This window comes from Thermobia domestica, chromosome 1 (genome assembly GCF_964235325.1).
Source record: "Thermobia domestica chromosome 1, izTheDome1.hap1.1, whole genome shotgun sequence".
NCBI lineage: Eukaryota > Metazoa > Arthropoda > Insecta > Zygentoma > Lepismatidae > Thermobia > Thermobia domestica.
The window spans coordinates 129,786,075-129,812,799 of record NC_137454.1 but is presented as its reverse complement, the minus strand read 5'-3'; the positions used below and the strand labels follow the sequence as shown (position 1 = coordinate 129,812,799).

Sequence of the window (26,725 nt, the reverse complement as noted above, 5' to 3'; positions counted from 1 at the left end):
CTTTCGGCAGAATTAGAATGATGAAATTTGGCATGATTGTAGTCTTCCAGGACTAACCTACAGGAAAGTGAATATTCTTAATTTTTAAGAGGGTCTAAAGGCGGATGAAGAAATCCCAATTTTATTTAAATAGGCGTTTTCTTGGGATACAAAATCTTGTGTTTGAGATAGTTGTAACAGGAAAATAAACTTGAAAATCAGTAGAATTGTGGGTTTAAGAGGTGCGAGGCATAGATCGAGCAAAGACGGGGTGTGGGGGTGAAGCCCCCAGCTGGGTATGTTCAGGAAATATGAAGAGCAAATGCACGAAAATTCACTGTTTAAGCAAAAGCTGATCGCATGAGATGCGAGGCCGAAGAGCGAGCAAACGCTGGGGTCTGGGAGCGGAGCCTCCAGCTAGCCAATTTCATATTAATATGAAATGTGAAATTCTGCTCTTATCAGATAGTCTTTTCCCTCTCCATCCCTTCTCTCCCAGGAAATGCTGAAATAAAACTATTGCTAGAACCATGCAAATTCGCAATACTGACTTGAGGCATCTTGAAAATCAGTGATGCCAAAGTTAATACCAAAAATTCATCCAAAGTTTGCCAAACATCCCTAATAGAATAATATTTGTGAAACATCCATATGTTCAGAGTAAAGTCCCCCCCCCAAAAAAAAAATAATAAAAGACAGATCTTGTCATAAATACTATTGACGATTTCAGGAATTGACAGGGGAAAAATTTACCTGGAGTAATATCTCCGATTGTGCTCAATGTGGATTACAAGTATCATCGCAGTTTCATCTCCCATGTATTTCAACAGTCTCCCCTGGATGTTGATGGAAATATTTTCCACCAATATGCAACAAGGGAACATATCTTCGGGTATTTTTGCAGGAAAGGAGAAAATCTAAGGCAGCGGTTTCTCTTTCCAAAGTGATTGATCCTACGCAAACTCAACCACTTACAATATGTCATACAGATTTCTTTTGATCCTGTTACACAAGACCAAATATTTCTTTTTTACCTAGGTAAAAAATGCAAATAATCTTCGGAGACCACCGAAAAAACCCACGCACATGTTTATCCACCACAAAGCCCAATTGTCTTGAGTTGGGCTCGAATCAGGAATCCCACACCAGAGATAAGCGCTCGAGCACTTGTAGCCCAAAAATGTAGTTCGACCTGAAACACAAGTGCTGAATGTCCACTACCAATATGAATTCAAATCCCTGCAATCTCAGTTATGGCTATGAAAAAAGTTATTTCAAAAGCTGGAACATCAGATAAGAATATACTTCAAAAATATCATCAATGCAGTTAGGATTTGTTTCAGCAGACAACTAAAATTCATTTGATGTTACTTTATCGTTACAAAAGTTACGATACGCCACTACTGTAAACGTAAGAAAAATATGATGATTTTTGTTGTCATTGTCAGGGTTATCACCACTTGATGTTGAAAGATAGATTGCGCAATTGTTCTGCTTCAGTTCTAGCTAATTGTTATAGTATTTATATTATCACCAATACTGAATAGATAACTTTAAAAATGAATGAGACTCATCTGGATGTATATTGCTGCACTTAATTGTTAATTTATCTGTCTTGTTCTCAGGTCTAAAAATTGTCAACTATCTGTATCTTCTCTCAGTTTAGCTAGTGTAGATTAAACCTCATTTTGGCCACGTAGCTTGTTGATTTTGAGAAAGTTTTTCATGATGCAGCACTTAAATCTTTTTATGTGTCGAGAATTGAGGCGTTTCGTAAATTCAAATTCACGATGACCCTGCACGGCAAAGTGGCGTAAGTCAGGTAACATTCGACAAGGACCACCTTACAAAGGATCTCGAATCATCAGCAAGCTAAAGAAGAAGGATGTAATTGACTTGTTGCTATTTATAGCACCTATCCATCATCACTACTTGTCTTTAAAGGAGAGTGGCCACTGGCCAGCATGGAGATGATGATGATGACATACTGAGAGTGTAATGATGATGCATAATGTTCCAGTATGCCTTCCTTATTCAAGTTTCTGTTTACATTACTCTTTTTTCATGACTTATTTTTGCGTTCATTTACTGCTGTGCATTGTTTTTGTCAATATACTGTTCTGTTACAAAAGGGATTGGATGGCAAATTGGTGTAAGTCAATATTACTCGTCATTTTAGGTACTGATATGTTTATTAGAGTAAATACAGGTAACTTTACAAACTTATGAACTTATACCTACATAACGAGTCTTCATAGATAAATGTCTAGATATATAGGCCTAGGAATAAAAATCTATAATACTTATAGAATTTTATGTATTTATTTTAATATGTATCTCAATATCTAGAAATGACAAGCACCACTTTTCCTTCCAACCCCTCAATTATGTGCTATTTCACTGAAAATACAACTCTGTGTATATATTCTGACATTCTGCACTTTCCGAGTTGGCGACATACCTTAGCAACATAAAGGATTCACAACAGAACTTTTTACTTTTTGTCCAATTTTTCTATATCGATTCTAATAAATGTCTCAATATCTCAAAAAGTCTCAAAAGTGACGTACGCCATTTTGTCATCCAACGCCTCAATTCAATGTGAAAGATGGAAAGTAATACATCTTCAACAAAGCGCGTATCTTTTTAATGTGACATAATCTTCACCGGTGAAACTGTTTTTTATTTTTTATTTTTACACCTGATATCAAAAATATATCATCTGTAAAAGTATCTTTATTGAATGGATATATTCCAGTAACTCGGAATTCTGTCTGAATGTTGGGTACGTATATGACCATAGGCCAAACAAGAGGCTATGTGCAATCGTGGTATAAAAAAATATACCACGAGCACACAAAATTCATTGCGGTGGCGCCTCATTGTGTCAAACAGCTTTTGACACTAATGGATTATCCTATACGCACAGTTTCTCGTAAATTGCAAATCGAGTAAATAACTCACATCGGAGTATTTTGTGTAAACACTGGAGACTTCAGAGTTCTAGAAGAGGGAAGTCACATCGGCAATGGCGGCCAAACTGTCTTTGCCACTCCCCGCAAAACCAATTCCCGACTTTGGGGTACCAGTGAAATTTTATTTCGTATGTGTTCTTTAAATTCTAATGTGAGGTGCAAATGTTACACAGGGAATAACAACGAATTCGCTACTGTACAATCGTAGGTGTATATCCAGTACATTAAATTCCAGTATTAAATTCCTACGTACAGAATTATTTAAGTTAATTTTGCATATTTTACTTAGCGCAAAGAATTCAAGAAGCGAAAAATAGTTGGTGTTGTCAACACTTCTCAAACTATTTCTTCAATTTGAATTTCTCAATCGATTCTATAAAAATAATTTGGCTACTTACACATTCACATACCTAATTAGAACAGTGTACTTTGAAACGCATACAAAAACAACTAAATAATGATGTAAAGTTAATTAGTTTCATTTCTCCTATATTTATAATATTTATTAACTCGTAAACTAGGGACACTGTGATATTTTCACGATACATTGAAATTCAATTGCATGCCTTGTTTCTAAAGACAGTGAGATTTCATTCGACCTTTTATTGTCAGCACACTAAGAGGCAGACCTACTGTTTAATGTACGTGGAATCTGAATCGCACGTACCCTTACTGGAAACCGAGCCCTGGTATCCCAGCGGAAGACGTGTTACCTTACCATGTATCTCAGAGATAACTCCAAAATATGCTTGAAATTCCACGAGTCTAACGGGGACCGAATTTATTGAACTCCTCGTAAGTGTTTCACGCCTTAATCCTATCCTAGATGACCTGACAATTGATAATTCTTTACAAATTAGTATTTTATAATTATTTATCTGAATTACAAGTCTAACACTTACATAATTGTCTGTGGCATCGCATGCTTGCTTTCACAGTAACATTTCAGAGGCAAGTTAACTTAAAATGTAGTTCAAACATGTTCTCTCGTTCCCCAAATGCTTACAATAAAAAGTTAATATACAATAAGTTAATTAAATTCCGAGTCTGTAAAATGCATTAAGAAGGGTATTTGAATTTTTCCTTCATAATAATTTGTACGTGAGCCTCATAAAGAATGCTTCGAAAATGTACTACAAAATTCTCTCACTCTTGAAACAATGTGAGTCAGTACTTTCTCGTGACTTTCAGGTCTTTCCTCTACTCCCACCCTTCATTCTGTAGAGCACACAAAACCAGCACAGAGCTGAGCGACTTCAACCTCTTGTCCATCTCCTTTCCTCTCACAAGTGTGATGATTATATTATACGCAAGGGCAAGCGCTTAACAAGATCTGTGAGGCAGGCTAACGTGAGAAAGAGTCTGACCAGAACACGTAAACAAAGAGTAACATCAAGCATCGTGACCAAGGATGTTATAAAAATACAGGATCTGCCCATACAACAAAATCGTGAAGCCATACGTCACAGCTTCGCCACGCCTACTCTGCCCACTCCGCGCCACTAAAATCGCAATGTTTCAAGCCAACAATCATGGCGGGAACGAGAGTAGCCAATCAGACGAACCGGCTGAGACGATGCTCGATTGCTTTTCGGCTTCACTGAGTTCATATACAGTAGTGAAGATACCTATGGGCAGATCCTCTATTTTATAACATCCTTGATCGTGACTTATGTTATGTTGCCAAATCTTTCATGGACATTAATTAAGGTTGCTAACTCCATATTAAAATAACTAATATTTTTGTTCGGTTCTTCCTCATTCTTATACAAGAATAAAAGTCGATATTCTTTTTATTAATTATAATTTTTCGTATCAGGTGGGAAGGGACGTGACTTCGTGACTACATTACAGAGCCGACCCTGTGTGTGACGGAAGAGAACACAATGGAACAGTGTTTTCCATGTGTTGTTTTCGCTGGACCCAATTTCTATCAATTTCGCGCTGGAAAAGAAAATATCATTTGGAACTAAGTTAACGTATTACGTTTTATGTCTGTTTTTATATTGTTGACACAAATGAGACTCAAATATTTATTGATGTTTAAAACTGAACTAAAGATAAAGAAATCTTATCCTAGATCTTACACTAGGGACAAATGTTCAGAATGTCTGTGATGTGTGTGAATTAGTGTTTCACGATCTAAATCAACTAGAATAATTATATATATCTGCTATGTTACATCCGAATAAAAGTTCCTCAAATTTATTGAGATCACGGAACTTCAAATGGGAGTGTGAAGAAATACTTTTTTCAGGACTTTGTTTCTCGTCATAAGGATTGAAAAAGTAAATTTTTAGGAATTTTTGCCGAGGGAATATTGGCTCGTACATGTCAAGTGTAATTTCCTAATTCCAGTACGATCAAATTGAAAATTTATCCCGTGTAAATTTGGAGCTCATGGAGAAATACAGGCATATATGTGATATTGAAATCTTATACAGTCGAAATTAACATAAAGCCAGAGTTGCTAACGTCAGAGAACAAAATTATCGAATTTCGTTTCTAAAAGTATCGTATATTACAAAAAGTTATCGTTTATTCGTTATGCACGTGATAATTTGTAGAAAGAAGTATAATACTACTAATATCTATATAGTAAACTTATTTAGCAATTTTCAGTTTCCAACTCCAAATCGGCATCACTGTCCTCAACTTTCTAAAAAAATATCCTTATTGACACTACCATTGGCGTATTTAGGAGGAGGCTTCCGGGCTTAAGCCCCCCCCCCGAAATCTTACTTACTATAGTAAAGTATATGAAATATCTTGCAGAATTTTCACATTTTCAGGCAAAGCCCCCCCCCCGAAAGTTAACAAAGCCCTCCCCGCAACAAAATCGTAAATACGCCACTGAACACTACTCTGAACAACATTTTCACCCTCTTATAAAGGTAATTAGATTTAAAGAATGGATGTAGGGTTGCCATTTGCCAATTCTCAAATCATTATTGATATATTTGATGGGAAATGACTGTTAAACCTCAATGTATGTGCCTTATTATTATTATTTAGTGCACATCTGCAGTTTATTTGCATATTCAAAAACTGCAAAAAAAAAAAAAAAAGTGTGCGTTCTAAAATTATCTTATATTCACCTACTATTGCAAGGGCATTATCGTATATAGCATTGACTTAAATTGTCGTATATCACGATAAATTATCGTATGATTGTCAACCGTGCATAAAGCCATTGTTTGCATACGCAAATCGTGAACATGAAATGTTACAAAATCGAAGCTGTAAACGGCAACAAATATTTACTTCCGAAACTAGATAATGTCAACGAATTCTTGCTTATAGTTGACCAAATATTTCTCCGTATTATTTAATAAGAACTGTTCTATAAATTAAATTTCATTTTCTAAATATTTTCCCACTAATGCATTTGTTTTTTTAAATAACATTTATGTTTATCCTGAATTTCAAATAAAATTTACTTTTTCTGTAGATAGCAATATACATAGCTACACAAGGAAAAAAATATTATGATTTTCGTTTTAAAATTAATGGTCATAAAATTAAAACGTAGGTAAAATGAGAGAAATAAGCCACATGAAAAATCTTATTGAATATGATTTTATGCCTAAGACTTATTATTATTATTATTATTATTATTATTATTATTATTATTATTATTATTATTATTATTATTATTATTATTATTATTATTATTATTATTAAGTATTCTGCCTCTTGGCAGGTCTTAGGAAATATATTATAATCCTAAGTAGCGATTAGAATAACACAAAATCCAAATTTCTATTCTTCCACTTAAAGCACACTATGGTCCTGCACCATAATGTACGACTCATTAGAATTGTTTTTATTGCAACACTGACGCTATAATTAACAGTTTAGTTAGACGATTTTCCATTATAGATTGTATATTATGGCGGGTCAAAAAATGCATTTCTTTAAGTTCAATATTATAATTTTCCTTAAAATGTTACCTTTTACATACTTGTTACAAAACAAAAAAAGGCATCCCGCTCAGGTAGATGCATAATGATTCGAGTGGAATCGAAGCTAGCAGTTCAACATGACCGTAAACGATGCGTCTATTTTAGGACATTTTACAGATAACCTATCAATGACCGCATTTGTTACACTTGAACAGGAATTTTCTCCATGTCCACAAATGACCTTAAACGTGTAGAAATCTGATAGACATATGAATTTAAATACCTTCTTGACAAAATATATTTATAATAATACGGTATAGCAATTAGATTGTGGTGGTAGCGGATGGTTCTCTCTGTCTTTTTTTATTTTTTATTTTTTATTTTATTTATTTATTTATTTTGTAGATGCAAATAAAGGCATGTAAATCTGCTGAACACAGATAGTGGATATAGAATTACTATAAAACTTCAGCTTATAATCACAAATTAGTACAATCGAACTGGAGATGTTTCAGGTGGTGGTGATGATTGTACTTTAGCGTCCCTTTCAGCAGCGAGGCTATATGAGACGTGGACCTACTGATTAACGTGGAATCCAAACCACATGAGATGTTTCAGGAAAAGTTAAAAAGAGAACCATTTTTCTGAAAGACCAAACAAAATGATGAGACAGCAGCTATCAAACGCGGTAGATCTTGCTACATTTTACAATGAACTGGCCACGTACAGCGGGCCATGTGTCGCTGTAGAATTGATATTTGCCTTCTTACGCAACAAAATCACTTCTTATCTATATTTATCAAAAATCAAAGTGTGGCAACGCAGGATTGGATGTTATGCGCTCGTGGTATATTTTATATACCATGAGCACGTACTTTCACTTCTTTGTGAACTAATGGCTTGCATCCACTTTTGTACTATGTGCGATTGGGTTTTCGTAGGAAATGGCACTCGTTTTGGACTTACAAGGGAAGCTCGGGAGAAAGCACTCGCCTGCAGAGAAACTAAGCATGCCATTTATAGGACCAACTTATGCTGATTACAACAAACCAATAAAATTCCTGTACGGTTGAGAACGTTTTGAGAGTTTAACTTGGAAGTTAATATGAAAAAATTAGTATATGCGCACTTAAACAGGTGAAGTACAACATTATTAGCGACGGATATTGACATACGAATTAAAATCTACGGAGGTACGGTAACAGAAAAAAAACTTTTGCATTAACTAACGGGTTTGTTAGTTAAAATTAGTCATTATACTGTTCACAATAATGATAGGTTAGAGATAAAAATTGATCATTGTTGCATTCTGCTGTCCTATGAAGAAATGACGCAGGCGAAAGGCTTCTTTGCACCATTAACATTTTATATGTGCAATTGCATTGCATAACCAGTTCGCATAACCAAAGCGAAAAGCAACTTCGACAGATGATTCAAAAGGTATATAATTTGTTCGGTAACGTGCCTTGTGGAACGCAAACTGAAACAATCCAATATATCGCGGTGATCTGAACTGATTCATTAGCATGAACACAAACTTAATTTGTTTCGTTGGTATATCATAACGTCTGGTAGAAGTAGTTTCCTACTGTGTACAAATCTCCTGTCATAATCTTTGATTGGTCGGAATCTAAACACAATTGTTGTAAAAAATCATGTGCAAATCGTGGATTTAACGTTGAACCTCTCGAAAAGTTCTCTACCGTACAGGAATTTCATTAGCTTGTGGTAATCAGCATGAATTGGTCTTTCATATGGTATGCCTAGATTCTCTGCAGGCGAGTGCTTTCTCCCGAGCTTTTATTCTTAGTCTTTGTTCTATATTTCTATCATCTGGAATAAAAACGGTACATGTTTCAATGGAGTAAAGAATTTTTCAAATATAATTTAAAATTGATGTATACATCACACACGCTTGGAACATCCTTTTTGTGCTAATCCAATAACAAATATCGGTAAAGGTCTAATCACTATGCTTACTTAGCGGAGTTAGTTGTGAAATAAGAGGTTGCTTACGCGTACAACAGTTGTAAGAATTTGCAACCATAGTTTTCTCACTACACTTATTGAACTCCTTTTACTGTAAACCCTTAATGTACTCTCTAATATTAATTTATCAAGAAAGAAAACAACCGCACAATTACTATATGTTTCTTGAATTCTTAGGCAATATTATTATCTTCAATTGTTTTGAAATTTATGGACAATAATACTTAAAACTGTAAAGGAAGATGGAGATAGCTAAGCAACAGATAGAGTATTCTTAAGTTAGTTTCTGACGTGACTCACACTGTATTGAATGTAAATTAACACAGACGATTTCATACATCAGCGAATGTGGCACGTCGAACATATTTTAGCCAACCTGGCACCTACTTCACAGATATTAATCTTAAACACAAACTAAATACAACTTCCTTACAAGGCTGTCTATAATCTTTATTATAAATTAACTAGAAATGTTACAGTGTCGGAAGTATATCACTTCCTTCTTTAGATTACGGAAGTATTTCTAGTTAATTTATAATAAAGATTATAGACAGCCTTGTAAGGAAGTTGTATTTAGTTTGTGTTTAAGATGGACACAAGGCCTTTTTATCACAACATAGATATTAATCTTATATGAAACTGATTAAAGTTTTTGCAACTTTATGCATCATTAGAGGTAACAACAGGTTTTACAAATGACTGTTAGTAGTCTTCTAATTTCTACTTTATAATACTTCACGAATTCTAAGCCAACCACCGGAGGCGTGATCTAGTAATCCAACTGTCTTGGAGGCGGATAGTGGGATGGGGAAGGCCTACACTGTATGAATTTGGTTTGCACGATTTTGCACCCTCGCTGCACCGAATTCAAACTGCGGTCGTGGTTTGGAGTCCACGTTAATAGTAGAAGGTGTCGTTCATAGAACAACGACATCGCAATATAGTGATTCGTTATCATTTGACTGAAACACCTTTTGTATCGTTTTCTAGGAGCTCTTCAGTTTGTTCCTTATATTATTTCATCAGTCATCAACATCATCTTCATAGTTATCACATAGTAATCCCTTCATTCATTTTTAAATATTATTCATTAATATTACTTCTAAGTTGGAGGTTTTGGGCAACTAATTGCTTTTCTAACACAAATTATTTTGTTTCTCATCATTTAAAGTTTTATCTGAGCTGGTGGATCAGATTTTTTGATTGTATAACAATGCAATGTTTACGATTGGGATATGCCAGTCTTAAAAGTTTTTGTTTATTAAATTACACACATATCACTCATCTATTTACATCAGAGATACATCATGAATAATATAAAATCAAGTAACTTAGATGAAAAGTGTAGTTATTCTTCTCTGTTATATCTGTCATTCAATACATGATTAAGTCAATGTCCTCCACTACTAATCGAAATTATTAATCAGTTAACTTAGTTTTGACACGAATGAGAACCAGAAGTTGGATTTCGATTATCATACTTCTTTTTCTCATCAAGCTCTTAAATCATTTAATTTTCAAGGCTATAATCTCAACTCTTTTTTAATCAAATGTCTAAAAGATAGGGCTAGCATGTCTGGCATTCTATGACATTATCTTTCTTAAGTGAGAAGCTAGAATAATATTTTAACTGTTAGCTACACCTGTTTATATGACGTTTCTAACAAAAATAATGTGGTTCTTAAATAGCGAAAACTATTTTTAAAAACAATTCGTTTTCATTTAGCATCGTCAATGGAATATAGTTTTTGAATATGTAGATGTTCTGGTGGTTATTCTATGCAGTTAACTAATCCAACGCAACAAATTCAATGCCGAAATTATGACTTAATTTTAATTTATAATCTTTTATGGCTCGATTTTTAAATTTTAAGGTTTAAGTGTAGCATTCGTTGTTGATTACTTATTCTGTTGAATGATGACCAGAATTCTGAATGCCTCATTGTCACATTTACAGTCAGAAATCTGAATGAAAATCCAAACAAACCAGTTGTGTTCGCAGAATTTCAACAAGGGGGTTCAAGCTCATAAGTTAGTATTATTTAAGATGTTTGTGTACACGTATTAATATGGTAGGCTAAATGCTTAATTTTGCATAATATCGTGCTGAAGATGGGTTAAAACCTGACACTCCCTTACGTACGCCGCTGAAACAAGTTGGTTGTAAAAATAACATCTTTGATTAATCATCTTGTACGTTTTATATCCTAGCCAGATATTTGAGGTGTTTATTTAAAATTGTAACATTAATTTTTAGAACTATCCCAATCATCTGGAATTTTAAATGTATGTATTTATATTACATTGGATGTCATACATCATGAAATTTAGTTAATGGATATGTCCATGGACATATGGACGTCCAATTTAAGTAGATATTGATGCCATTAATAGCACTTAAGAACTAATATCTAAAGAAATGAATCGACATTTTAGACGCAATGATAAAAAAATAATGACAAGACATAGGGATTGAAGAGACCACGCTTCTGTTAAGTAGGTTAATGAGTACTTTGTAAAACAAGTGTTTGCCTTCATTTTTATAACTCATATCCTAGACGACGTTGAATTCACAGAAATGTAAGTTCTTAACTATGTGGATCCATACGCTATTAAAAAAGTAAGCGAATATCGAAAGACACCTATACTGAAATTTATTGCTTTGTACACAATGAAGCTTTTGTTCAAATATACATTGCTTGTTCTACAAGAGAAAAGAAGGCAATGCTGTGATGAAGTGTTCATAGTTCCAGAAAGATGTCATATCTTCGGAATCTAATAGTTCAGGTAACAATGTTTAAATCTAAAACATTCCATTATACGTAAATGTATATTTAAAGCTTGACATAGTTCGTATTTTCAATGCTTGTAATAAAATAATTGTACTCTGTATAAAACAAGATGACCGAAGTGGTCCTATTTTAAATAATGCGAAAAGATGTTATGTCTATAGAATAAGTAGTTTTATTTTATATACAGCAGAAACCCTCTTTTTTATGTTCGACACAAAATTATATGGTCAAATAAATGAGAATGTTGAGAGCGAAGACTTCAAATGAAGAAAGGTAAAAAGTACTACAGATATTCATACTTTTCTTCGAATAAAAGTGAAAGGTCTTTCCAGACAAGGAAGGAAGTTAGGAAGTGTTTGTTAACTTACAAAGCATTTGGCGAGTGAATTGGGAAATTCTAATAGGAGTGTTGACGTTCGAGTGGAATGGAAAGGTCCAAGAATCACGGAGAATTTGTATATGATTTAACAATAATTGTTAGCTTTCAGAAGTTTTATTCGATTTATTTTCTACATTTAGGAAAATAGTTAAGAAGGGTTTGGCAAAGAAATATGATCATTGTTTCTTGAAGTTTAATAACCCTTTTCAGCATTAATGCCACTATACTAGTGGGAAAGACTAGGGAATATGTTGTTTCGGTAGGAGGTAAAAGAGTTGAATGTATTCACATTGTAGGCGATGTGGTTCTCATTGCGGAATCCAAAAGCAAAAGTTAACATGGTTTTCTTTACGTTGAACAGCGAGTTTCTAATGAATCATTTTAAAACGACTGTTTTTGCAAGCAAAACTTTATCTGCAAAGTAAACTTATCATTTCGAGGAGTTAATTGCTAATGAATGAGAGCCATTTTGAAAAGAACCGTTTTTGAAGTAGTGTATTTCTGAAATTGCTAGTGGCTAGAACTGTATTCAATCACATCAGACCTGTTGTTTGCGCTGAAAAATGAATCTTTGCGATAAACTTCCCTCAGACACTAAACATCTCTCGTCGATTGTGCGTAGGTGAAACTGGAATATCCGTTCCGCCCATAGATAAGACAATATAGAGATAATGAGATAAATTGGTAGTTAAGTCAGTAGGCGAAAATGGTAATGAACCGTCCGAAAAGACTTCACCGATGAAAAAACCAAAGAAGGATGGAAGTGTGCACAGACGTGTTGAAGAGACAGGACGAAGTTTTGGATAAATATCACAGTTGATGAAGCCTGGGTTGAATATCACAACTGATGAAAACTGGATCTTCGGGTATAATCTTGAAACAAAGCGACAATGGAAGACAGATGACTCCCCAAGACCGAAAAAGTTCCGGCAATCGAAATCACAAGTCAAAACGATGTTGGTAACATATTTTGATATCCATGGGATCGTACATCACGAGTTTGTATCATGAGGTCAAACAGCCAAGGGAGTGCTACAAAGATTGAGTGATAAGGTGAGGCGGAAACGACCAGAAGTTTTCGCAACAAACTTATGACTTCTTCATCATGACAAAGCATCTGTCCACAGGGCACTGTTCATACGGGAACTTTTGACCAGAAAACAGACAACTGTGGTAGAGCTTGTACCGTACTCACTTGATTTCGCTTCAATGACTTTTTTCTTTACCTAAGGATCAAAACATTTTGAAAAGAAGGTATTTTGATGACATTGATGATGTTAAGGCTAATACGACAGTAGCTCTGAATTCCGTCCAGAAATCGAGTTCCAAAAATGCTTCGAAGACATCAGTGTATAGCTTCCCAAGAGGAGTACTTTGTACATTTTATGAAACGAGTTCGCGCAAAAGATGATAGTTACAAATTTTGTATTAAAATGGCCATATCCTGAAATCCCTTAAGGTTAGAGACATGAAGAATGGTATATAGGCTTTTATTAAAATAATTAAGGACGTGTTTAAGCGTTTTTATGTTTCCTTAGAAGAGTAAAGAGAAGGGTAGAGGTTAAAATTTTATAATGAGATGACATCTCGAAATCTCTTAAGGTGAGAAACATGTTAGGGATATGAAACTTGGAATGTAAACTTTTTATTCAATGCACGTGAGCATATGCCACAATTTCCGGAAATTCCACACTTAACAAGAATGGGGATGGGGTACTATTTTTTCTCGATAAAAATGACTTCTTGTTGTCAATCGTATCATGTGAAAAACGGATGAACCATTTGAAATGAATTTTTGGACATAGTTATCACTTGAACTTACATGGGTTTTTATCATTTCAGTTTGATTGAAATAGGTATTCTAAGGGGAGAATGAGGTATAAACTTTTCGCCAAGAATAATCCCATAAACGTATTCTTGCCGTACCAAGAACGGAAGCAAAGGCTGAAATATTAAGTATGAAGGTGTAGCCGAGCAAATGCAGGGATCTGGGTGCGAAGTCTCCAGCTAGGCGGAATCTAGTACAGTGCAGTATATATCTCTCGTATTATACACATTAATAAGATTGACACAATTTGGTTACCTTATCTGGAACATATTTCATTTTATTTATTTATTTATTTTGCTATACTGGGTGAATCTTTTTAAAGTATACATACTGAAGATAGATACTGCATTTCTGGCTTCCTGAAGTAGTATAATATATACCGGATATCCGAACAGTCTTTTCTTTTCAACTATTCCATACGGGGTAGTATACTAAGGTATGTTTTCGTAAATTTTCTTCTGTCAGCTCTTAAAAGGAAAAAGATGCAATGAGATGCAACAGTATTACTTCATAAGTTGGGAACTTCGAAATTTTTTTTCAAGAGAATCTGATCCTTCTTGTTGCAAGTCTGCAACTAACTAACCAATAACAGTCGAGGACACATACCTGTCTCCGTAAAAAGGTAGATCGACTCTGACGTAGAAAACTTACATAAAACAAACAAGCTTCGCTTCACAGCGTGAAACTACGGTAGATTAAAAAAAAAAGCGAATTCAATACTCAAACTTGAAGTAGTACATTTGTAAGTACTGGTTGCAGTAGGGGAATAAGATCAAAGATAGAACGAGTTCCTCGGACGCTGAATCTATATAATCCATATTTAAAAAAAAAAGTAATTACTCTCCATTTCTTACCGTTTTTACTCTATGGAAATAGGTATTGAAACCGGAAGTAGTAGCAAAACGCTACTTCCTATTTTGTAGAGTTTTGCGGGTGGTCATAACATATTCTCTTTAGACGCTGAATCGATTGAAAAATACCGCTTATCGCTATTTATTACCATTTTCTTCTATGGCAATAAACTTTGAAACCAGAAACGGTTGATTTCTACTAGAGCAGCGTTTCCCAACCGGTGTGCCGCGGCACACTGGTGTGCCGTGAATGGGCCGCTGGTGTGCCGCGAGGAATCGAAATAATATTAATTTCAGAGCAATCAAATTGCAAAACGCAGGGGAAAATGTATATTTGTATTTCACATTACTATGAACCTCTACTATGAGTCTACAATTTTAATTTTCATACCGGGTTACTGTTCTGCATTTCTAATGTTGAAAAAAGTATTTGTTATCATTGTTATGACCATTATTGCTTCTTTATTGTTGCAGACTATTTCGTAACTTGAAAATGTAAAATATCATTCAATCCTCTCGACAAATTACCTACATTTGTGTTTTAAAAGTAAAAGATTTGTTTGATTGTTCGTTATTTAGTGATATTCCTTCTTAGTAAAGGCTTGGATACAGTTTTTGAAAAGAAAGCGTATTTTTAAAAACCTGAGTCCAATATTTGATTGCAATTATTCTCTATTTTAAAATTAGAATAAAAAAAAATAAGCATAATGATTTACCACGAGGAAAAATAAGTGATAAGAGCTTTCTTCTCTGCGAGGAGGAGATCAATAATCACAGAAAAAAATACCACTGTGTTTTATATTTACAAATAATAATATCTATAAGTGTGCCGCGAGAATTCAAGTAACACCCATAGTGTGCCGCAAGTTGAAAAAGGTTGGGAAACGCTGTACTAGAGAGTTGGCGGAAGAGATGGAATGTATTCTTGGCTCGTAGAATACATTAAAAAAAATCGATATCTCTTATCGTTTTTGCACTATGGACATAATATTGCAACCACAAGTATTCTACTAGTAAATCTTAATTATATTCAGTTTTGGTAGTGTTGCAACTATTGATGATATATTCACTTGAGACGTTTAATCAATTGCAAAAAAACACTTTTCTCCATCTCTTACTGTCTTTGTTCCATGGCAATAAACAATGAAACTGGAAATGGTTGATTTGTACCACTTCCAGACCGAATAGAGGGTTAGCAGAGGAAATGGAACCTATTCTTGGGACGCTGAATCGATTAAAGAAAGAAAAAAAAAGTTTTTGCTCTATGGATCTCACAAGGCAACATCTTATATTAATAGTAGCATTGCCCAATCAAACAATGCGCAATCGATAGAGGAGTGAAGAAAAGTGAGAAATGCAAAGTTTTACGGGGCGACATCCAGAAACACACGAGATACAGAAGGAAGAAGGGTCTACAATCATGTGAGGATAAAAATGCAAAAGATACACTGACACAGAAAGAATTTCAAAATGATTAAAGTTATCAAAATGACATTTACACAACAGTACAGAGAGCAATCATTGTAGCCACAGACATGCTCAATAACATCATATGTAATGCAGTGTTGCCAACTGAGCACAAAATGAAGACATTTGGTCAACACCTACTTAGAAAACATCGAAAGAAGCGCAGCAATATTAGGGAGGAAACAACGTCAGTAAGGGCGTGATCAAAGAGTGAATCCTTCTTCAAAAACCCTCGACCCACCTCTGCTATCTGTGTTCCCTCTAGATCTAGATGATATCCTAAAACAGAAAGTATGGAGTTATTATTTAGCTCTCTAACTAATTCTTGGAAGATGGAATTCTCCCAGTTCATGATTTCTATTTGTCTCGGCTTTCCATTTTAGCTCTATCCGCTTTTCTAGTGGCTAGCACATGCGCCTTAAAAACATGCGCCTTAAAATAGTGTGACGTGTCACATTCGTTTCGTTGCCATGGTGATCGTAGTTTTATTTTCTAAACAACATGGCCTAAGAACCTAAGTACAAAGCGAAAACAGTGACGTGTTAACTTCTGGATTGCAAACATTAGAGTAAAAGAAACATTTGTTTATGTTTAAAAAGATTCCAATGAATGAAACTACGAAAAAATAGAAAAAGCAAGCAATTAGGTAAATAATATGTTAAAATATGACAAGCGTTGAAAGTGGACTGTTTCCCTTGATATCGCAGATTTTGTGATTTATACATTTGGAGGGTACGTTAATTTTCAAAATATACTTAGCTTATTTATTATCGGATATTAAATTCAAATAATTCTGGAAAATATTTATTTAGTACTATCAGTATCACACATTACATTTCAAACGTGTAGGTCTACAGAAATAGTGTTTAAAACTTATGCTGAACCATTCATAATTGGATGTTTTCTTGTTGTACTGTCAGTATATATTTTTAAAGTAAGTAGAAAATATAAGGAAAGATCCGATGCATGTTAACCGATCAGAAATTAGTCCAGATTGAAAATTCTTAGAATGTATATGGTTACAAGTTTCGTGTCTTTTTTTTTTTTTTTTTTATTGATTTCTTGTTTCCTTATTTTGTAGCCACTGTAACTATGCACTCATATTTTAAAGGGTGGGTTTAAAATATCTAAATGCGCCAATATAATTAACATTATTTTCAAAATAAACAATTATTTTTCCTTGTAGACAATTTGTACATTTGTTGTATTTTCATTATGCCGACAGCTCATCAGTCTGTACCTTAGAGTTTTTGTGTTGCGTATAGTTGCTTTTGTTCATTGTGCATTACGTGGAAACGGTGCTGGCATTAAGCAATTTCCATCTCATCAGATTACCTAGAGATGTCGCCCCTGTGGAAAAATGTTCCTTATATGTTGCTTCGTTAATTAATAGATTTAGCTTGTAAATTTTCTAAATAGTAGACCCATATTCTTAATCTGTATCTTTTCCTGCCAACTTTACTTTGTCTCAAAATATTCTAAAATTATTATTAACTCTGTGCTCTTATTAACAGTATACTTCATAGTATTCCTATCGCTTCATGCATTTGTTTAGAAAAGAACATGGCGATCACCTTGGTAACAAAGAGGAAATGACGACATCACTATTTCAGTCTATTCCCCGTAAAACAACATTACAAAATTAAAACGCATTACGGTGGTTCGGATTCTACTTCAAACTATAGATCCACGTCTCATATAGTCTAAGTGCTGAAAAGGGACTCTAAACTTCACCGAACAGACGAACAACAACGAATTGAACCCGTGCCCACGCGCAATAGAGGCGAGTATATAATAACAATTAAGTTACTTCGAAGTAAAACAGAATAAAAAAACTTGACTTTGGTCTTAACAGCATTTTTCAGCGTCACGTAATTTTTGAAATGATAATACAATCTGCACAGAGTACAGACTATTGTGTCAACATCAATTGGCAAAAATCATCATCAAATCTTTCTTTGGGCAAGCAATTCTCTTTTCCAGCGTATTTTACATTTTAAACTTCCTCTCTGACTCAAATATAACAAGTGTGAGTTATGCATACACACGTAGTTAACAAGTACTGTATAAATGGATTTCTAAAAGCACTTAAACTAAATAAAGGTATACATTTGAAGTATATACTCTATATTTAACCAAAAGCATTAAATTTGATAATGTAACGACCTAATAACATAATGCAAGCACTATTTTCAAAGTAGTACAGAGTTATCAAATATCGCAACATACGTCAAGAAACATAGACGGATTACTTTTTCCCTTTCTGATAGAATCAAAGAGCGCAAACTGAGGTTTTTTTCTTTCTTCGTTTGAAGGAGAGGGGAGAAAGTGATCTGCATGTTTATACTTAAGTAAAGACTCACTTTCAGCATAACACGAATGATAATTAGAGCGCTATCTAGCAACAGAACGTACAAATTATCATAACCTTCAAATACGTCACGAGAGAGGACAAGGCGGCGACACATATGAAATGTGAATGACAGGACGGAGAATCCATTCCAGCCTTGACCATCATGGGGAAGCAAACAGTGCCAGGACTGCTCATTCAGGTAAGAAGACAAATGATTGTCTCTCGAGCGCGCTACGGTCAACGTCTATACTGGTGTTCGACACCCTCTTGAAGTAAAACCACTTTGGATATTAGTCCCGCTTAGGAGAGAGATAGGTTCTATATAAGAGCTGGGTATATTTTGCTTGTTTTGACTCGTAACGGGTCATTACAGGCCGCGGTGGCTCAATGCTAGAGCCTTTATCTCTGATGCATGGGGTCCTTGGTTCGATTCCAGCACGCGCCCAGTGAGTTTTGTGATGGATAAATGCTGAGTGCGTGGCTTTCCTTGGGGTTTTCCCTTGTACTCCCACTTTCTTCATTCCACCTTTTCATTCATTTCTCATCATCACTGTCTCATTTAGCCTAGCCGGCATAACTGTAGGACGTAAAACTTAAAGATTTCAATTTGTTTTCTAACGGGCCTTTGTCGGCATCAATATTACCTGAGGAGTGAATTTAACAGTTCAACGTTGGATCTGATCTCGTACTGGGAATTACATAATAATAATACTAATACTAATACTAATACTACTACTACTACTACTACTACTACTACTACTACTAATAATAATAATAATAATAATAATAATAATAATCTTTATTTTGTGCCGCGAACAGCTTTTGGTAAAAATACAGCACGTGGTATCAGAGTATTACATTGCGATGGAACAATAATACTACAAAAAATAATAATAAGTAAGAAAACAATAAAAAGAATGGTACTAATATAAAACACAATGTAGATAAAAGTCAGTTAAGCAGAAATAATTCCTTGTCAATGCAGTAAAAATTATCTAGTTCTCCATCTATCTAAAAACAAGAAGCTAAGAACAGCAGTCATAAAATTACATTTTGCTTTAATGTTTCTAAACGTCATTGGTTAAAAACTATCAGTCAGATCACATAAAACTTTCGCATTGTTTAATGCAGTAAGTCTAAAATGAGCTTAAAGAATATGTCAATCTTTTTAAAATTTTACATTTCAAATTCAGAGGAACTAAAATCATGGTATTTCTTATGCTATGATTTGGTACTTTAAAACCTATGTTTTGTAAACAATATTCACTGATATAAACGCTATCTAGTATTTTTTGCATGCATACTCTGTCGAAATTTTTTCGTCTATGCATAAGACTTTCCAAACTCCAATATTCATAGCTATGCGAGTAGTAGCTCATTTTCATTTTAAAACATAGCAGTCGAATAAAACATTTTTGCACAGATTCAATCTTGTTTGTCAAAGTTTTAGAAATGCTGTTCCAAATTATCGATCCAAATTCTAATTTTGGTCTTACAAGTAATTTATATAGAAATACATACGTTTTATCTCTTTGAAATACAGACCACTGTTTAAAAATAAAACCTATTAGGCCTCTTTCACATTATCCGGCGATTTGCCGGATCCGTTTCCGGCTGTTTGCCGGATCCGGTTTCGGCCCCTTTCATATTATCCGGCGTTTTGCCGTGGATGAAAAATATGCGAGCAGGGTTGCTGTGCAACTGAAGAAACAAAACTCTGTGACTTTTGTCGTGTTGTGGTGCTTGTAATGGACAAACGCAAAATGTGTTTTCTACTCGCCTTGTTAAGACACAGGCCAAAAAAAAAAAAAAAAAAAAAAAACCGTCAGAGAAAGTAATTCTTTAGTTACTTTCGTATGTCTATCGCATCAACTATTGTCATTATTAGTTTTGTTAACGTGGCTGCAGTGGACAAATACAAAATAATATGCATTTTATTCGCTTTGTTACCAGGCCCGTAGCCAGCCCAAAGATTTAGAGAGTTAGGGGGGTCCGACCCAATCATAGTATACTTCATCACCATATTATAGTTGATTTGCAAGCCTACCGTGAAACTTTTAGGTGGCCAGGCAAAGTTTAGGGTGCCCGGCTCCCTAGCCTCCCGTGGATACGGGCCTGTTTGTTACCGAAATGAGAGAACATGCCACATACAGAAAAGATGTGCACTTTTTATCAAAGAAGCGGTATTTTGGAAGAGATTTTTCTATACTGTTTCCACAATTGATAAACTTGGGAAAAATAGCGGCCCGGTTCTGGATATTTAAAATACCGTTCCGGTATTCAACTGTTGTGACTGAGAAAACCAGGCTAAAGTCCTCTCGGGATAGTCAACCGTTGAGATCTATCCGAGAATCTCAAGCCAACATTCAGCCACTGACCCCAAGACTGGTCTGTAGGCATTATTATTATTATTACTAGCTGTTATGCCCGTTCTTCGCACGGGTCAGATAAAATAATGTAAAAAACTGAACAATGAGAGAAGAATTACGAAACATTTCTAAAATTAGATACATTTTGTGTGAATATATATCCAACAACGTACGTGTTTTCATTGGGAAGGCCGATGGGGACTGAATTTGAACGTAAACACTATCGGGAGTATCAACATACATCTGAGCGACCTCGATAAATATGAATTCGACACAAATATTGATCATTTTCTACTACTTTTACATGTCACGGTAAACGCCCCCTGAGACCCCTCCCTGGTTCGAATTGTGAAAAAATCGCCTCTGGTCTTCAGCCGATACCGCAAAAACTATGAATATGACACTAACATCTGTCATTTTCTACCACTTTTACATAGAAAATAAACGCCTCGGTGATCCTCTGGTTCCAATTTTGAGGAGAAAAAAAAAACCACGCCTCTGGCTCCCAGTCGACGAGGGCTGTATTTGGAAGTCAACGCCTTGGGAGTATCACCATTTATCTCAGAGACCGCGAAAACTGTGAATTTCACATTAATATCGGTCATTGTGGATTATTTTTACATGTCTCGGTGGATTATTTTTACACATCTCCTGGCCCAAGTTCCTTAGCTGATGGGGACTAAATGTGAAAGTAAACGCTATCTTGAGTTTCATCATTGATCTCAGTGACCCCGAAAGGTATGGATTTGACATTAATATAGGTCATTTTCGATTGTTTTTACATGTCTCGAAATTCCTCCCTCCCCCCCTCTGGTGACCCCCGGCCCTTAGCGCTAATGGTAGTGTTACCATTGATCTCAGCGATCTCCAAAACTATGGATTTGACAATAATATCGGTCACTTTCTACTACTTTTACAAGTCCTGGTAAACTCCCCGCTGAGACCTCCTGGTTCGAATTTAAAAAAAAAAAAAACAAAAAAAAACGCATCGGCTTGATCTGGAGCCTGGATCAAGGTACCCGTGACCAAATTTTGGTAACTTTCCGTCCACTCGTATGATCCCCAGGCCGCACAAAGACACATAAACTCTTTATTTTATTTATATTAGATTATTATTATTATTATTATTATTATTATTATTATTATTATTATTATTATTATTATTATTATTATTATTATTATTATACTATTTCGGGCTTATTCTTTTGTTTTAAGCGTTCCGACTATTGACTCAAGTCTCTTTAAAGCACTGCTCTAATCCCTGAATTCAGAGGACTAGATATTCAAGAAATTACAGCCAGATAATTATCAAATATATAAAGTACGGTATATTTATCAAATATCACATCATGAATTCTCCCTTGCTTTGCGTAGCAAAATAGTACATAAATATATAGCAAAAGACTGCATTGCTGAAATATTTGATAGTATATATTTCAATTTTGGGTCACCACAAATTTATAGAAGCTCATTTGTCCAGTGCTACCCGGACATCTCCCAATCTTCTATTACATAGAAAAATAATAATTTATATTGATTTCGACACTTCGGTAGTATTCGTCGTTTTCAATTAATTTTACATGTCATCTTTCCTCATATATTGTATGTACAGGTTTGGTTAATTACTCCAGATGTACTGGGCTAGAACATAACCACATACACAAGCCCACTCCACACACACACAAAAACACACGCTCCCATATTATGGCAGCCACTTTCTGCTCTTTCCTGGCAACACTTGCTTCCTCCCCCAACACCCATCCGGTAGTTTGCCGCGTATATGTGAAGAGCTTCATTGCTTGTAATGTCCCGCTTGGCTATACACGGCGATTTGCCGCGCCGGATTCTAGCAGGGAGATCCGGCTGTTTTTGCTCGCCGGATAAATGTCCGGCGACCGCCGCACATATGTGAAGAGCTTCATTGCTTGCAATGTCTTTCTACCTCGTCCGGCAAATCACCGGAAACGGATCCGGCAAATCGCCGGATAATGTGAAAGGGACATTATCCTTCTGGCATAATAATAATAATAATAATAATAATAATAATAATAATAATAATAATAATAATAATAATGATGATGATGATGATGATAATGATAATAAATGCAAAGCACTTCATTTCTTTTAGTATGCAACTTCATATCACCCTATCTTGAGATTTTTCTAATAAGAATTTTGCGTCTAATTCACCTATCATTGTAGAGTTAATTGAATAATTACTCAAATTAAGAGTTGCGAACTCCGGTCTGAAAACGGTCAAACAACGACTATGGAACCTGGTGTGATTGGTCATAGACATTTATGGATTGTAAAGTGAGAAAAGTTTATCTAGTTTATCTTTGCAGTGGTTTTCATTAATATTAAATAAACTAATTATTACTGTATTTCTAAGATACACTTTATTCCCAGCATCAAATTTACTTCATAATCTTTCCTTTTTTTGCCATGTCATGCTTTGAAATTATCCATTATCAAATACGTTATTATTATTATTATTATTATTATTATTATTATTATTATTATTATTATTATTATTATTATTATAAAAATGTGTAATTTCTGTACATTTCAAGACTTGTGACTGTTCGTCTGATATACCGACTCCGCTGATGAAATTTTGAGTATCTCTCTTTCATTTCCATTTACTAGCGTATTTCAGAATTTAATCTGCCACTTAAATTATGCTTTTTTTTTCTTTTTTTTTTTTTAAAAAAAAGCAGTTTGTATACAATATATCTAACTGCCTGAAGAAGATCTAAAAGTGACTCAGTGGTAAAGTGCTCACCATTGATACGGGAAGTCTGGTTCGATCCTACGCCATGTAAGTTTGTGGTGGACAACATCGTGTTAGGGGTTTCCTCGGAGTTCTCCAGTTTTCTTCCACATCATTATTCCACCAATTCTGTCATCGTCATTCACCTTCATTAATCACCCGTTTCCTTGAGCATAAAGGCAGGGGCAAACCTACGCGGGGGGTCCACCGGGTTCAGAACCTCTCCAAAACAGTAACTCGACATGCAATTATACACTTTTTTTTTTAAATAAAACTATATCGTACTTGTTTAGTAGAGAAATGATTGGTGTAACCTAAAAAATTGCATTAATCACTCTCTTTTTCAGTCTAAAGGCAAGGGCGAAGACACGCGGGGGCTCCACCGGGTCCAGACTGCCCTTCCAAAACTTCCTAACTCGACATACATTTACACCTTAATGAAATTACTTATTTAGCAGAGAAAGGTAGCTTAAAGATTTCATCTTACACTTCATCTGTACTCTTTGTCTTTTTATACTAAAACAATGCAGTTCTAATCATTTTTCTGAGAAAATAGGTGGCAATATTTAGCAATTATTTATCGTCTTTTCGGCTGTAGAATAACATCGCTTCAGTACTACATAGACGTAGTGTTTTGAGTGTTGGATCCCTCAACTTTGGACCCCTCCCAAGGAGAATTTCTGGATGTGCGCCTGCCTGAAGGGTATAATCGTGGTACGTTAAACTAGATATTTCATTTCATTTTATTTGTAGAAGATGAAGAGAATTCTTTCTTCTTCGGCCTCTGACCCAGTTGTTGATTGATTATAAAACTAAAAAAGAAACACTAATAGTTTAAAAAAACACTAAAAAGCAGAAAATAATAAAAATAGCTAGAAAGTAGAAAATAATTCATCACCAATTACTATTATCTACATATTAAAATGCTAGGTTAAAAAAGAACTTTTCTTTATTTTTCTATTCCACATTTTAGGCGTCGTTTTGACCCTATTAGTTTAATATTGCCACGAGGACGTTACCGTTGATACCCTTGTGAAAGGCAACCAGTAGAGAAGCAATGTATAGCAGGTTCATAGACATTTCAGGCGCTTTGCTTTAATCTAAATGTCAAAACCTATTGCAAGCTGGCAACTTCGAAGGCTTGTGGACCCTATAAGGCGCACTCGGATATGGAACTATAAAAGAAAAGTATTTGCATATGCTATTATATATCACTTATCCAAGTTTGCCACAAACTCACCCCAACATTCTATATATTATGTTGAGTGTATTTTTTTTCTTTTACAAAATATTAAGTCTGAACAGCTATAACGTAACAGAATAGATGCCAGGCTATGGTCAGTGTCCTTGGTTCCCTTCGCTCTTGGAGGGTGGCCTTTTTCTCCCCCTTTTTTTGTAGAAAGTGAACATGAGCCGCCACGAAGGGCAGTGTGTGTGTGTTTTTTAGACAGTCGAATCGAAACGTGTGTGTGGATGTGTCTTGTGTCGAACTATTGTGGTGCAATAAAAACATTCAATGAGAACTTCACATACAGTACATACCTGTGTCCACTAATGTATATTAAATATTTTGTTAATTAAATTAGCTATATTTTAACCAGGTTACGATTCATTCCTCTAAACAAACAACAAGTAGCGAGGCGCAGGGAAGGTTTAGTAAATAATGGGAAATGCTTTCGTGCATGCACCCGAACATTTGGTCCTCCTACTGAAGCCGGATTTTGCTGTTACAAAAAATCGTAAAGACTAAAAACAGAGCAATATTTTGAACTGTGTATATATATGTGTACTGTTTTTTTAGTAGTTTCGAAGAAGAAAGAAAAGTGAAATTGAAAAAAAACACCAGCATAATTTGTGCAACCGCTGAACTGCCTGTGTCTCGTTCACCCCCCCCCCCCCCCCCTCCGTTCTTTGTTTAGCCGTGTAGTGAAAAGTGACCAACGATGGAACAATTACTTGCTTCCAAAACTGTCACCAAACGCGAAATAACGCGCTTGGAGAATAAAATAAACAGTGAGTCCTTCAATAAAGCATTAGTTAATACTTACATAGAAAAGGCAAATCAACTAGCAGATGACTGTAAAAAACTTGTGTTAGATCTTACAAGAACCTGTGATCAAGAGACATTTGATACGTACGACAGAGAAATAGAAACAATGCAAGACAGAGTGGACGAATTAATTGATAAATTGGTGGTAATGAAGCAATCAGAAAGTGTTTCATCAACATCAAATGAAAACGTAACCTGTTCAAAGGTGAGTGAAGTGCGATTACCGAAGTTGGAATTACCAACATTTGATGGTTCCTTAAAAGATTGGCTGTCGTTTCGGGATCTTTTCGTGGCATCCGTGGACAGTAATGCATTATTGAGTGGAGCGCAAAAGCTTCAATATTTGAAGGCATCTTTGCGTGGCGAAGCGGCAATACTTGTGCAATCATTGTCGGTGACCGATCAAAATTACACAGAGGCGTGGGAAATAATCAATGCTCGGTACCAGAATAAACGCGAACTCGTAAATGATACAATAAAAAGACTGATTCGTCAACCGTGTGCAGTAGTCGATTCACCAGCTTCTCTAAGACGGCTTGTGGATACAACTAATGAATGTGTGCGAGTTCTGAAAGTGTTCGACATTCCTGTGGAGCATTGGGATGCTATACTAGTGTACCACATAACTGAAAAACTGGATAGTGATTCACGAGAACAATGGGAGCTATCAATTAACTCGAACGAACTTCCAACTTTCGCAGACTTATCGCAGTTTCTCAACCAGAGATCGCGCGCACTCGCGGCTTCCGCGACAAGCAAATCAAATAAACCTCAGGCTCATAAATCGGCAAGTTCGTCCGGAAAGAGCAGGACAGTGGCGTATCATGCTTCGGCAGATGTGACATGTGTGAAGTGTGGACTGCAGCACGCGCTGCATAAGTGCAAGGATTTCATTCAAATGTCAGTAGACGACAGACATTCCTTTGTAAAGGGTAAGCTTTTGTGCTTCAATTGCCTAAAAGGAACACATAAACTTGCTCAGTGTAAATCAGGTGGGTGTCATCGCTGTAGAAAG

The 26,725-nt window shown here is 35.2% G+C and overlaps 1 protein-coding gene across 2 annotated transcripts in view; it reads left to right on the top strand.

Moving 5' to 3' along the window:
* Positions 1 to 26,725, top strand: part of LOC145689246 (facilitated trehalose transporter Tret1-like) — a 122,628-nt gene that overhangs the window by 1,542 nt on the left and 94,361 nt on the right. The window contains exon 1 of one of the 2 annotated variants that reach the window (XM_081763386.1): positions 18,552 to 18,717. The exons of the other annotated variant lie outside the window; for it this stretch is intronic. Within the exon in view, the coding sequence (XP_081619512.1) occupies positions 18,682 to 18,717 (36 nt within the window). The 5' untranslated portion in view covers positions 18,552 to 18,681. Of the gene's footprint in view, positions 1 to 18,551; positions 18,718 to 26,725 lie in introns of those variants that run through there. 2 annotated transcript variants of the gene reach the window in all.